This window comes from Lethenteron reissneri, chromosome 23 (genome assembly GCF_015708825.2).
Source record: "Lethenteron reissneri isolate LAM-NWPU_2019-01 chromosome 23, ASM1570882v1, whole genome shotgun sequence".
Taxonomy (NCBI): Eukaryota; Metazoa; Chordata; class Hyperoartia; order Petromyzontiformes; family Petromyzontidae; genus Lethenteron; species Lethenteron reissneri.
In genome coordinates, this window is record NC_083801.1 from 18,188,822 (window position 1) to 18,203,824 (window position 15,003).

At 43.5% G+C, this 15,003-nt stretch overlaps 1 protein-coding gene across 1 annotated transcript in view; it reads left to right on the forward strand.

The window, feature by feature from the left end:
- Window positions 1-526: 526 nt before the first annotated feature.
- LOC133346150 (inactive phospholipase C-like protein 2) overlaps window positions 527-15,003 on the forward strand; it is an 87,532-nt gene continuing 73,055 nt past the window's right edge. Inside the window, exon 1 of the mRNA XM_061557599.1 lies at window positions 527-1,140. Coding sequence (XP_061413583.1) covers window positions 784-1,140 — 357 coding nt within the window. The 5' untranslated portion in view covers window positions 527-783. The remainder of the gene's footprint in view (window positions 1,141-15,003) is intronic.

A 15,003-nucleotide genomic window follows, 5' to 3' on the forward strand; every position in this document is an offset into this window, starting at 1 on the left:
GATTGATGTTTCATTGATAATGAACAATGAATTAAATTCCTGATTGTATGATTAATGATTGATGCTGAACGATTGTCCGACGATGATAAAATGAACGATCGGATGATGATTATGACGAAATTCATGGGCGAATGATTACATTTATTCCGTGATAATGAAATAAAATATTTATTGAACTCTGAAATCACGTGATGACGAAATGATTGCCAAACATTAAGGGCGAATTAATTGTCTTGACAACGATGAAATTCACGATTTTATAATAACGAATGATTGCATGTGGATGTGGATGATGATGATGATGATTGCCATATTCTGGTAGATAACAATCGCACCCCACCACAGCTCCTCCCCCTTAGAGGAGGAGTAGGAGGAGGAGCGAGAGGCGGGCGTGTCTCGGACTGCCTCCGGGCCGCTCCCCCGTACCCCTGCGTCGCCCAACCCGGTCCCGTACCCGGGTCTCGCTCTCTGCCTCCCCCCACTGCCTCGTTCATCGCCTTGTTCCTCCCCGAAGAAGCAGCAGCAGCAACAGCAGCGAGCGTGGGCTAAGGGGCTGAGTGGGTGGGAATGCGCGCTGCTGGCTTTGGGTCGAGAGAGGGGACTCTGCTGCAGCTGTCGGTGCTGCTGGCCGCCGCGCGCACACGGGCATCGTAAGCATCCTCAAACCATCACCATCTCAGCACCACCAACACCACCACCACCACCAACACCACCACCACCACCTCCTCAACCATCGTCGTCGTGGTTGCAACCGCAAGGAGTTGCGTGGCCCCCGCTGGGCACATGGAGGAGGAGGAAGCCACGCAGGAGCGCGGCCCGGCCTCGGGTCCCCTCGCGCGGAGGAAGCCGTCGCCTCCGATGGCTCAGCCGGACCGGCAATCTGCGAGTTTCGAGGCCACCACCACCACCACCTCCACCATCTCCACCACCTCCTCCTCCCCCGAGCACCCTCGGGCGGTGGCTAACGGCTGCTGCGGGGGCCCCGAGGAGGAGGAGGCGAACGCCGGGGACGCGGTGCCCCCGAGCCCCCTGGGTCTCCCGGACGCGCCGAGCCCCGTGAGCCCCGACGCAGAGGGGTGCGAGAGCCCTGCCGAGCTCGGGGGCAGCCTGGGTCTGCCGAGGAGGAGCAGCATCATCAAGGTGAGAGAGAGAGAGAGATGTTCGCTTTCGTGTGTGCGGTGTCCCGGAGCACAGCAGCATTCCAAGGAGGAGGAGGAGGGGTGGTGGGTGGAGAAGACATCTACTGTGCGCAGGGAGAGTGCGTTCAGTGGACATTGAGCTGCTGCTGCTGCTCATCCCACGCTTGGGTTGATTCTCGAGTGCTCGGCAATCTTCCACACATTAGCACACTTCATGTGAGCACAGAGCACTCCACACACAGATCATCAACCTGCCCCATTGTTCTGCAATCCCAGCCTTCGTATTCCCAACCCGGGCGGTCTTGAAGATTCGGCGTGCAGGATGATGGATCTCGCATCTATCATCGTTATCGTCTTCGTCACTGGCGTTTTCTTAACACCTCGTCATCCTTATGACATTTAGCGTTGATCTAGTTTGTGATCATCATCGTCACTGTCATCTTCATCACTTTGCATTCTTATGCCTGCGTCATCCTAGTCGGCCAAGTCGCCTGCTGGATCTAGTAGCGTGCTCTTCATCATCATCTAACACCCTACAACCATCGCGTCATTCATCCACACGCATTCTTTTACATTTCGTAGCCATCGCTGTGTCGTCTAGCAATCTCATAAATATGTCATCGATTATCCTAACCATCATCTTCATTAGTTAGCGTCCTTTAACTCCATCGCCCGATGTCCATCATATCCACAACACAGTGGGCATCTTTTACGCCTCCCACGCTAATTCATCATTAGCCAAACATTTGCATAAACGTCTTCATTAGCAGACCTCGCTTTGGACAAATAACATAAATTATTTAACGTCATTCTCTTCCTTGATTTCATCATAAATGTGATTGACGTTTAAACCAAAAATAGTGACACATTATAAGCTTCGTTCGGAACTACATTTCAAAGACCACACCCATTAAAGGACTTCATTGTACAGTACCATGGCATTGATGTTGGTGAATAGTTAGTTTGCTCTCGTATTGGAGGAACATCCTCTTATTGATTATGGTTGCAGGCTGCTAGAGCAAAATGTCAAAGCCGGCAGCTGTGGAGACTTTCGGTGGGTTTAGTGCGTCTCTTACTGGGCCAGATTAAAAACTAGTTTGCCATCGTTATCAATGACATGCACATTCAAAAAGCCCCCTTTTGGCAATTCACTGCCAGATGAGGGTGGCAATCGCACCTTTTGCGGGTCGTTGGGGGGTTATATACCCATGCTTCTCATCATGCTACGGTGCGTGTTTGATGACAGCGGTGATCCAAATACATTGGTGCATGGTACAGCACAATTAATGTTGTGCCCCCCCCCCCCCCCCAAACATTCTCCCACGCTTGTTCTACGCACGCAACACCACACTATCCAGGCTAAAACATTGCTTTTAACTTCTGATATCTGACGAAATCGGGGGCATTCATTTCAGGTCATTTGGTCGTAGAACGTCATTCTAGGTAATTTGGTTGTAGGCTATCATTAAAACTCCCTTCTGCAGTAATTTGCAAACCCCATAATAAGGTCATTTTTGGACAAAGGGGGGGGGGGGTCCTCCTTTTGCAGAGCCCTCGGCTCATTTGGGGCTGGCCACGGCCAAATCTGCATGCAACACACCGCAGCCAAGGCGGTGAAGTTTATTTGACATTGCCACCGAGTTTGCAGAGTCAACACCTGCCTGTGTGCCGCTGTGTGGGAAGGAAAAGTATGTGCTCTTCGCCACCGAGGCACACAGGCGCACATTGATCCAAGCACGTGGGAAGAAGCACCCTGGGTGCTGGCGTCAGGATACATTGCCGATGCTGGCATCAGGAATGTACAGTACAAAGGAAAGCCATTAGGAATGTATTTATGTAAGTGCACAAGAGCTCCCTAATGTTGGCGCAGGCTGGTGTTGGCCACTGATATTGCCATCAATAATAATGATAGTGACACAATTGCCGATTACTATCAATAGTACACTGATATTAGCGTGAGTATAGATATATGATGTGAGCCACGCAATAGTTATTTGACGTTGGCACACACTGATGTGAATCATTTACAACACTGGTGTGCATCATCACTTGCCGAGCACGTTCGGTCAGAATTCACGTGAGCATAGAGGACCCACAATAAGCTTTGTGGACGCAGATTAGATAGTGGTATATTGCGTGTGCGGTGGTGTACAAGCACAAACAACAATATACTATACTCTTTGGTTCTTTCGGTAAAATCACGTAGGTATAAAATAACAAAATATTTCTACCTACGTGACTTTACCGAAATAACCAAAGAGTATGGATTCCTGCAGTCACGAAAGCTTCAAATTAACAATACACTACACACATTTATATTCTTGGTTCTTTCGGTAAAGTCACGTAGAAGGAAAACAATAAAATAATAAAAATATAAAACAATAAAATTCTCACGACATTTCGACTTGCTGTGGGTTTCACACCTGATGATGATTGCTTCTGTTGCAGTCAAAATGTCGTGAGAATTTTGTTTTATATTTTTATTATTTTATTGTTTCCTTCTACGTGACTTTACCGAAAGGACCAAGAATAGGAATCCCTGCAGTCACGAAAGCTTTAAATTAAAACTTACACACATTCGTAAATAACCACTGCCTTAAAAGCAAAACAATATATGGTGGCTTTTTGGGCTATGAACAAGAATCAAGTTATTGCCAAAAATGTCACCTAATATTATATTTCCCCTTTAAGTCCGCAAGTGTCATTGACTAAATGTCTTCAGTTGAACGTTGAGTGGGCTTTTCTGATTTCGTAATTTTAGTGTTACATGTTTATCGCTTATTCGATTTAAACATTTTTTTTTATTCCACTTGCAGGTTTATTTTAGACGTCTGTTGTAAGGTGTGCGTGCACGTCGGTAAGTTTCCAGCGAGCGGAGCTCAATTTTTTTTATTAAGCGCCCGAACTGTGCCGTTTTCCATTGGGAAAGCACGCTGATTTACAACAAACAGGCGGTAAGAGAATAGCTGCCATGCAGCGTGGCGTAACGAGGCTTCTTGTAAGGTGTGTCCGCAGGTGCATGCGTACTCAACGTTGGAGGCTGCACGGGTACCTATTGCTTTGACGAGCCGTTGACAGATGTATAGGCATACACCGCTTTTTTTCATCAAGTGCCTCTTTGCTGGTAAATTGTGCCCAAGGCAATCTACGTTGAGGAGTGTGTGTGTGTGCACGTGGTTTGGAGTTTTACACATGCACGGCAATGTGTATTAAATGAATATATAAACACAAATACAGTAAATAAGAAGTCGGTTCGATTTCATGCTAGTGCCTGCATGAGTCCATCCCGTGACACACGTTCATAAACCAGAATCGGTTTATTTTAGAATTGCATGTTTCTCTCTCTGCTGGTTCACTTTTATGGCTTTTCGTGTTCTTCCCGTTAAAGTCACGATTTTACGGTGCTGTACTTCTAAACGGTGCCTTGAATATATCCTCGTTGTTAATACAGTGCATGCTATAATTTGAGCTGGCGTCATACGTAAATGTAAATGGATACGAACAGAACACCGTCTCGATGTGACCCATTGCTGCATGCGACGTGCATGCTCCGGCAAATAAAATCTTATTAAACTGGAGAAAATAACTGACGGTGAACATCGACGGAGTGTGACGCTCCGATTTCAACCACAATTTGTACAGTCCCAGTACACGATGGTAGCGGAGCACGAGTTAAATGTCATACATTCTCTCGTTTGCCTCGTTCAGGTACCAGAAAGGAATTAACCCTCAGCCCTTTGCACTCACATTGCTTCACACACACACACACCACTTGATGTTCTGCTGGTGCTGTTTTATTTACCATGACGGTGAACCGTCTCAAGGTGATTAAGCCTTTATCTAGAAGCTGCAGCCCCTCTTGCACAAAACCAGTTCTCGGCGTCTCTGTTAAAGAATTTCGTGAAGATTTCTTGGTAGAAAGCCACGGGATACATTGATCGCAGGTCTGAGTCACGTCTCACAACACCAGTTGGATCGTGTTTTTAAGCAGACATCGTCAAACAAAACTGTCAAGAGAGTTGTGGAGAACCGTCTGGATGCAATGAGGCCACATTCATCATCAGATGAGCCCTTCGTGTTTCTCTCTTTTCTATAAATGTTCATGATTGTGCCTCGTACTTTTGAAATGTTAATAGATCAGCCCATGGGCCATGAGGGTCACGTGACATTTCAGCAATCCTATTCGATCACCACGTACTGTTCATGTACACATTTTGGCTGGAATTGGAGCGTCACATTGCCTTACCGTTCCTTGTGAGAGAGATACATTGGGACAGAGTTGGACTCTGGAGATAATGGGAAAAGGAGAGGAACATCCATTTAGATAGTGGCAAACCTCACTATCATAACTGCAGACATCAAAAAGGCAGTAAAATCGGTTGAATAAAAACAAATTGCTGATCAATTTACAAAATGTATACACAAATGAAATACTTTTAATCATGAAACAATGCTGCCTCCATCACTCATCTACGTAGAAAACACAAGCCAAAGCCACATATATAAATTGTTCACGGAGACCATAGAGATTCAAATAATGGACAATTTAAAGGTCAATCAACAAGGTGAGAGCTGGATTTAGAAAGGTTTTTACTACATTGACCACATACCCACTATCGATCATATGCTAGAAAAGACAAATGAATATGAAAAGCTATTATGCCTGGCTTTTGTAATCTATGAAAAGACATTTGATTGAGTAGAATTTGATGCCGTCAAGTAAGCTGTCACAGTTCAGGACCTCAACAAAAGTACACATACATTCTGGAAACATCTATAAAGGTCAGATAGCCACACTGAGAATGAATTCAGAAATCAACAGCATACGCATCAGAAGAGCAGTTCGACAATGAGATACTCTCTCCAAAGCTATTTAAAGTGGCATTTGAAAGTAAAGGGTTTATTGAATAAATAAACCAAAAAACATACACGAGGAAAGTATTAATGATCTCAGATTTGACAATAACAATATCATAACGATCGACGGAAATTACCTACGCAAAATTATTGAATAACTTAACACAGAAAGTAGCCAAGTTAGGGAAATAGATGAGGAAGTCACAAGTCCCATGCAACAAGTTCACAACTGAAAAACACAACAGTGTGTTTATATCGATATGTTGAAATAATGTAGAAATAAAGAGATGAGCATAAGCACGTTTGGAAAACGAAATGTGATGGGAAACAAGTAACGTAGCAGCGTGCCTGAAGAGGAGAGTGCTTGCCCAATGCGTTTTACCCACTATGACACATGTACCCTTGCAAATAAAATGGAACAAAAAAAGTATACAAAGAAGCACGGAGGGATGCTTGCTTGGATTGGGTAAATGAACAAGTAAACCCGTAAAATCAAAGTTTTTCACTATAAATCCTTTATATGTGTGGCATCGGGGCGGCTAGGGTCATCTCGTCCTCTGGCTTGAGATGGCTGCCACCTATGGGTCAGATGATTGTCTGGCAGCATTAAACAATTGGTAATTAAATATTTTTAAAAATTTCCCTAAACAGTGTAAAATTTGGAATTTTTTTTAACGAAAATGCATTATCACACACAACGAGTCTGTGTGCAAAATGTCAGCTCGATTGGATCACGGGAAGTGGGTTAAAAAACGACCGAAAGATTTGCACGGTCCTAAGCAAGCAAGCGAACTTAATATGAAGGATTTAAAAAAAAAACGATTGGTGCTGACCCCAAATGGTTAGTCTGTGTAATAACGATACTGTTTTTGGATTAACACAGACCAGCCATTAGGCAGCGTTAAAGAAGACCTGGCATTAAAAGCTTAAAAGATCATGCTGGTAGAGTACTTCAAATAATTTGCAAAACACCTGTCTTGCCATGTCCAGTGAATAGTGAATATAAATGCAGTGCAACATAACATTCACATGAGAAATAGAGAAGTGTATTTTTATTATTATTATCTAAAACTATTACAACAAACTGGCATAACTTACTACCTCATTTCAGTGCTGTGGGTGTGCGTTCTCGCGAAAGCTTTGCGTATGCATGTCATAGCGGGAATATTTATTTTGAATTCTTCTCTCCAATGTGGATGATTTTTATTTGTCGTGTAACTTACTGCACAAAATCAGACTTGGCTAGACCAAACCCCTATCCCTTCACATACCATTTCACGTACCCACAGAACAGGCATTGATGGCTGTTCCATGAATGATAATCACCACTAATGTACGATTGTAGAGGGCATGTTTTGTACTTGGGGCTTGGAACATGTTGTGGGAAGTGGCACACTGTTTACTGTTGTCTCACACATCTTCCTGTGCTCATGGTCTCGAACCAAGGACATCCTTGAGGCACATTCTCTAATCACAAGGCCATTACAACTAAGGCTAACCATGCTATCTCCATTCTCCCAACTTATGTGATGTCTTCTACGGCTATTAATGTTCATGATGTTTTCGAAGTATCCATTCCAACAACAGGGCAGAACCTTCGTTTTTGGTATTGCACTTGTTCCCAAATTTACAGTGAGTTTCTGCCTCTGGCTTGAGTCAAAATTCGGGCCTGTCACTGATCCTGATCGGGAGTAATCCGTAATACCTTCGCACCTGATGTTTTCCCCCTTCATCTCCGCGTGCAGAGAATACGTAATGTGCAGGGAATACAGTATGTGGGGTGGCATTAAATGTCAGTAATGTATTCCCATCGTATACTTATATTTAATAAATAATTTTGCAGATATAGGTTGGAGGAACCTGTGCGATGTAGTCAAATTAAGTGTGCAAAACAACACTGAATGAACCAGTGGCATATATTGTACAATATTTGGGACACACTTAAATAGGATGAGCAATGAGACTAACATTAAATAAGTCGGTATCAAAAAACATCTTTCTTTTTTTACCCTTCATTCCTGAATAACTTCTCTTCTAATATTTCGTATGACGTTGAAGTGAAAAACAAAACTTGTTTTTTTCTCGACTTTATTCATGTATAAATTAACCATAATCTTGCATTTCACGGCATAAAACGGGAGTTTTTAAGCGGAAATACATGAGTCTGTTTACTGTGGTAAGGTAAATGGATCTCGTGCTTTAGGGAGTTTGCACTGCAGATGTGGTTAGATTTTTGGGTTGTCATTTAACCAGGTGAAACCCCATTGAGATTCGTTTCATATTTGAGGGAGGGGAGACCCCTGTAACCATAGCTACTTAGTGGTAGATGCCATTTTTTGCAATTGAGTTTCACTTTGCTATTGTAACTAGGACAGCCATGCACAATAGATTGCTTTTCAAGTAGTATTTCTAACTGTGTTCTATTGTTATTTTAAGCAGATTGGTGAGCTTTGGTGATTATGTGCAGAATTAGTAGGTAGGTGCTGGAAGATATATCTAAGCTTTAAAGAAAAGTGGCTTACTGTTGATCATGGTAACAAATCGGGCTGTTGATTAAGGGTGTATCGATTTTATCGATTAAGCCCACTATACATGCATTGAACTACACATGTTAAAACATTATTTTGCAATTCCTGTGTGTTGAATGAATATAATCGAATTACGTGACCCCCTCCAACCGCTGGAGGCCGCTACATTAAGCACAGAGTTAAAAAAATATTCTGAATCGTGAAAATGTAACCACTCATGAGGTTTGGCCAATCTTTGCACCCATGCTGATCGTCTTGGTAGTCTAATATGCATGCGCATGGGCCCTCTTGTCAATCCACTGCTGGATGAGGGTATCCCCACGCGGTGCCACATCCTGACCATACTTTACAACGCTGATTAGCGCCGGTTGATAGAGGGGGAGCATAGACGTGGGATCGTAGCACGGTATACTTTGTTTGTGTACTGCTCTGCTGTCCACAACCTAACTCAACCGCCTAAAAGTAGAGTTAATTTTGAGCCAGAGCACATTTACTCCCATAGACGTCGTTAAGGTTGGACACTTTGCAAACAGAATAGCATTACATCCGACCTGCTCCACTTTAAAATGATGCGCCCTCGGCACTGCACGTAGCGTGTTTGTGCACCTGGTGGCCAGGTGATCTGCAAGGGGCTGAGCGATTGCCAAGCACCTACACAGAGAACACAGCTGCAGTCGCACCGGCACTTGCCAGCAAGTCGTGCTCCGTACCCGCACAGTTGGAAGAAGATTCGCCGACTTTGTATGTGTGCATCTGCAATGCATCTCACTTGTCAGGTTTACATTTTTGTCGGCACAGTGATGTATTACTATCAGATAATTGGCTAATATATGGCACATGATGCATTATTTTACTGTATAATTGATGCGCAGCGTTTTGGTTTTGTGTGCCATTGATTTACTGTACTGTATATATATATTTATATTAAGACAACCTGCTCTGTTGTTTTGAGATGGGTCCAAGACCTTTTAGTCCTCCATATGGCCTTTCGCCTTTCAACACCGGTTGCGTTTTTGGAACACCGTCGTTTCCCAGTCTGCAACGGCTGCCCGCGTTGTTGCGAGAAAACTCAATTCTTTTCCAGGAATTGGTGGCACACCCTTCATTGTCTACGATTGATCCTGCGGAGCGTTTTCCTCTGCTGGCAAGCGTGGCTTAAACAGACATGGCATGAAAACGTCCCCTTGATTCCTTCATCTTTTGGAAGACAATGTACATAATGTAACCCGACTGCTTCTGATTTATGCAGATTGCAAAAAAAATGGCAGTTTGGTTTTTTGGCTTTGGGCAATGAATAATCCATCAAACTCACAACATTGGCCATGAAGCCAACTTTGTGCCAGGAAATAGCATTGGTTTTTCTATATTTAATCCACTCTGCACATCAAATACGGTACATTGCAGTTACCAGTATGTGATATTGACTTAAATAGTGTATAAACGTCCTCTTCGTAAATTTGCTAAATACTAATATACTCTTTGAAACCGATTTAAATACCATTTGTTTCATATTCTGGTTTAAAATGGTCAGCTCATTTATATGATTCACAGACTGTGAAGCTGCTATACAGAGCTGGCCGAGTGTCCACAAGCTGGGCTGTTACAAGGCGTAAAATACGGTAATTTCATTGGCACATTGATGTGATTTAAATAAAACATAAGTTGAGAATGAGGGAACTGGTTCTTGTTTAGAAAATGATTGAGCCTCCATGAGGACATGCTCTTTGAATTTAGGATTAAACTGACACGTAGCTCAGATGAACTTTGCTTAATGTCATTATGTTGTTCAACTCCGCTCCGTTTCACCTTTAAAATAAGGGCTTTGGCAAAGTCAACTTGTCAAAAATGATTGGCAGTACTCATGTCCATGGAAGTAAAACCAATCAAGAGTAATTCCTGCTCAAATGACGATTGGTGCAAAGATAATCTCCTGTTTATGGCCTTGAGCCAGTCCTGGAAATTATCATTTTCTTTGGCAGGGCCTCATAATCCATGGGACCAACCACTCTTGCCTTTTTCACAAAGTGGTAAAAGTTTATCCACCTTGTAGAGATGATGGACTGAGTCAATCCCCAACCAGGATTTGAACTCGTCACCTTCTGATTGCGAACCGCTCGCTAATGTTGAGCCACCTGGTACTTCTCTGCATTGGGAGTAAAAAACCAGTGGAGCACATTCCATGCTTCCAAAACATGTCTGCGAATCAGATTTTCACTGTTATAGGTACATGCCCATTAATCCAAAGTCATTGACAATCAATGGATGTTAAGTTTGAAGTGTAATTATATTTTGTAATTATACATTTTCCAATGGCTGCATACGTTTAAAAAAAAACACCCCTGGCAGTTTTTCTTTCAGGGGGTCATATTGTGTGCAACCAATGGTGGAGCCAGGATTTTCAGGTGGGGGGGGGGGGCAACCCCTCCAGCAATGAAAAATGATAGGAGTTGTTAGTAAGTACGGACTTGCCCCTTGATTTTTATTCGATGCGTGTGCGGCGATAGCGCAGCCATCGATCGAGGGTCGAATTAGAACCGCGTGGTGTGATCGGTATCGCGCTCGCTGAAGGTGTTTGCCTTCAGGGAAGTCGTGTCCTGTATACGCAACTGCGCACAATTCTGTGAGTCACTTATAACTGCTTTGCCGTTACTTATTACCAATTATGGACTCAGACTATTGTCCTATCATCTCATAGAGTCCCTGGCACATAATAATATGCTACTCAGTGGCAATGGGGGTCGCAAAATGCCGATTTTTTACTAATAAACCCCAATGATGTGATCGAAATTGGGGATTTCGATCGGATCATTGGAGGGGGCACATGCCACTCCCCCCCCCCCCCCCCCCCCCCACTGGCTCTGCCAGTGTGTGCAACCAATTTTCTGGTTGCTCCAACTAGTTGTCAAGCTGCCCTATACCATTTTCACTCCAAAATGTGTTTGCCATTTCATTGAATCTTTTGAGTTATTAATGGAAGCTCGCTCAAATGTATGCATTCCTTGTATGGTCTCCTCGCGTTTTACGCGCGTTTTCGTAACGCAATTTTGAAATGGCGCGTTAGATGAATTTACACTTTTATTTTTGTTATGTTCAGTACGGCAACCACAAGCGCAGACAGCATCAGCATCTCCTCACGTGCCAGTTTGAAGTTCTTGTCCGCGTGAAGTTTGTCTTGTTTAAATTATGTTTAATTTACGCGATTTTTTTATTTACTCGTCGTTTTTCAAGAACACAACTCCAGCGTAAAACGAGAGGGTAACTGTATTGGTTCAACTTGATATTGTACTTGCATCCCACCCATAGTGGCCACTTGAGGCTTCCTCATAGACTGGGTCAAGGGCAAACCGTGAATTTGGTGGGAGGCAATGCTGAAGCTTTCTCGTACTTTTGAAGGTCAGAGTGCTGCACCGGCAGCACTGACATTCTGGGTTAAGATCGAGGTAGTCGCCCGTAACTAAACTGCGTTCTCCAGTGTGGGGAGTTGATGGTCTCAGCCGGGGTCACCCAATGACTGCTCAATGAAAAAATACCATCATATTAAAGTCGGTTACAGCTCTTGCACAATTGCAGCAATCTCTTGGCATGGGTATATGGAAAAAGGTGTGCTCCCTACTATGTAGAGGAAGAAAGGTCACTTGGAATCCAGTGAAAATCCCTCTGAAACATGCGGTCCCTACTATGACACACAGGGCACACTTGTCTGACATGTCAGGAGTATAATTGCAATGAATTGAGAAAACAAATACAGCTACTGCATCTGTTGTTTATTGGTCCATATCTGATTAACATGTGTAGTCATTTGGCAAATGCTTTTGGAAAAATGCAGAACATAGCGTGACTGAAATTAACGCACATAGCCCTCTCTTTGCGAACGGCAATAATGTTTTGGCACCTCCCAATGTATTTGTACTCAAAAGCTGAATATGACCAATTTAGGCAGACACGTGCATTTATGGAAGTTTTCCATGGTGACTGGGATGAAAGATTACATTTTCTGCTGAACAGAATCCTTAATAAGCCAGGTATATTTTTGAAAACTGCTCCAGAGGATTGCATACACTACAACATGCAGCAGTACTCCACGTGGATGCAGGAGTACTGCACGTGATTGCTTGTCCTCAAGATCTTCTGAAGTTTCTTTTTCGGAGGTCCTGGCTTGGAATGTATTCATGATTACTGCATCGTCATGCCTGTGGTCACCATCTGTCATTGAGTCATTAAACTTCAAGCGATGCCCTGTGGATGTAGTGGTTCTCAAAAAATATACAATTCTTTAATTTTTCCTCAATTCATTATGATTGAGCCATTGGCATTGTGCCGTTAGACAAAGAACTCATTCATGCCAGTCAACCCGATATTTTTAATTCTCGGAACTGTAATTTAGCCAAATTGAGTGCAAAACCCAATCTAGTACATTTTTTTTGTCTTGCGTGCAGTCGTTGGTGACCAGGTTGAGTCCCATCAATTCGCTACGAATCAGAACGTGGTTTAATCACAGCCTGCTGAAACCTGCATGCAAAAAACAGAATGTCAGCGATGCTGGATCAGTGTTCCCGACCTCTGAGTCAACTGACCACCGCCTTCATTGTTTTGCCTGAATAAATATATTTCTTGTTAACTCAGCCAAACATGTAATTCATAGGCAGCACTTGGAAATCATTGACAACGATCAGAAACAGATTAGCACCGTGTAAATTGAAGGCAATCGTGCTACCTGTTTGTTGTTACCCAAAGAAGAAGGCACTTGACAAGCAGCGATAATGTACGAGCGAGTGGGAAATGTTTAAGCCTCATTAAAAACGAGTCGCTTGAAATCTCTTGCCAGCTTCACGTCAAATGAACGCTTGGCTTCCTGCGCGCACTATTCGGGTGTAATCATAGCCTGAAATAAGCGCGGCTTTTTTTTCACGCCGCATACGGGGAAATGCATCTGCTGTTTACGCGAGATGTGGCGGCCTTTGAATCACTCAAGCAGGTTGGCCATTGCCCACAGTCAAAGTAATGCACCGTCGCTGGGTCAGAATTCACCGGCCGTGCTGCGACTTAATTCGGGTTGGAGACGTCGTAACACTGCGCGGCACTTCAGAGAACATGCGTGCATTTTGGTGTCCACTCACGTGGAAGCAGTTTGGTTCTGTAGTAAATGATGCGCAAAAACTGGGTTGATGCTGCCAGGGTATGACAAATAGCATTATCAGTTATTAGTGAGGCTCTTTGGCTAAATCAAGTCTAAATGGGTAATCAATTATACACAATAGTCCTGCTATGCCATTTAATCATTCAAAAATGAATAGGCAATTAGTAAAATTGCATACATCAATTACATTAACAAAACGTTTTTATACACTGATAAAACAAAAATTTTTGGTCTCGATGCTGTGCATGTGCGCAGTAAATCCACGTGTGATCGACTTTTGTGTGCTTATGCATGTTGTTAATGTATTTGGAGGTCTTGATGATCCATCTGTGTTTTATTGGCCGTGAAGACTTTTGTCAGGAACGTTTATACTTATTTAGCATTTATTCTTTTGCAGCGTCCTTTGCTTTTATGCAGAACAGAAGAACAAATCGGTCCATGTAATGTGGGAAAAAAAGTGTTCTTTATTTTACCTTGGGTGACATGGAGACATCACATTAACTAATCACCATGTGCATGGCTTATATAAATCGAAAGCATCAAGGCTCTCACCGAGTCCCGATGCGTGCCCACGGCCACCGGTACAGAAACAACATATTCGCCATTAAGCGACAGTGAAATCACCACAACACTTGTGCCAGGCTTGGTGTACTTTGAGACCACGTGAGCTATCAAAGGCTCACTGTTATGAGTGTCACAGAGGCAACCCTCCAGGTTTCGATTTAAAGCTTTCGTGACTGCAGGGATTCATCTTCTTGGTTCTTTCGGTAAAGTCACGTAGAAGGGAAGTAATAAAATAATAAAAATAAAATAAAACATAATAAAACAATTCTTTGTTTTATTATGTTTTATTTTTATTATTTTATTACTTCCCTTCTACGTGACTTTACCGAAAGAACCAAGAAGATGAACCCTCCAGGTGTTATGGGTTAACAGACTGAGATGGCTTGCAGATGCACGATGCTCCCCACTGTACCGACATGTGGTACACACATGTAATTCAGGACAGAACACGAACATTCTGGATTTACAGCCCACAAGAACTGGTGCACACGTATTCACACATCCATCCATATTCAAACCAAGATAAACATCTCCCGTATAGCCTAAACCGACTGTTGGGGCAAGTGCTGTTAGCGAGTGCCTATGAAGGCCGGCACGGCACACGAGGGGGTGGGTGGCCAACACCATGCCTGGCCGCCTTTGTCTCCCCAGTGGTGATGTTTACACATCACACCAGGTACTCATTTGAGGCTGAGTCGACCTAGGGGAGGCCCGTAACCAGTTCAGATAATCGTCGCCGGTGTTGGCCGTGAGCGGGAATCGAACTTGGGTGACCGGA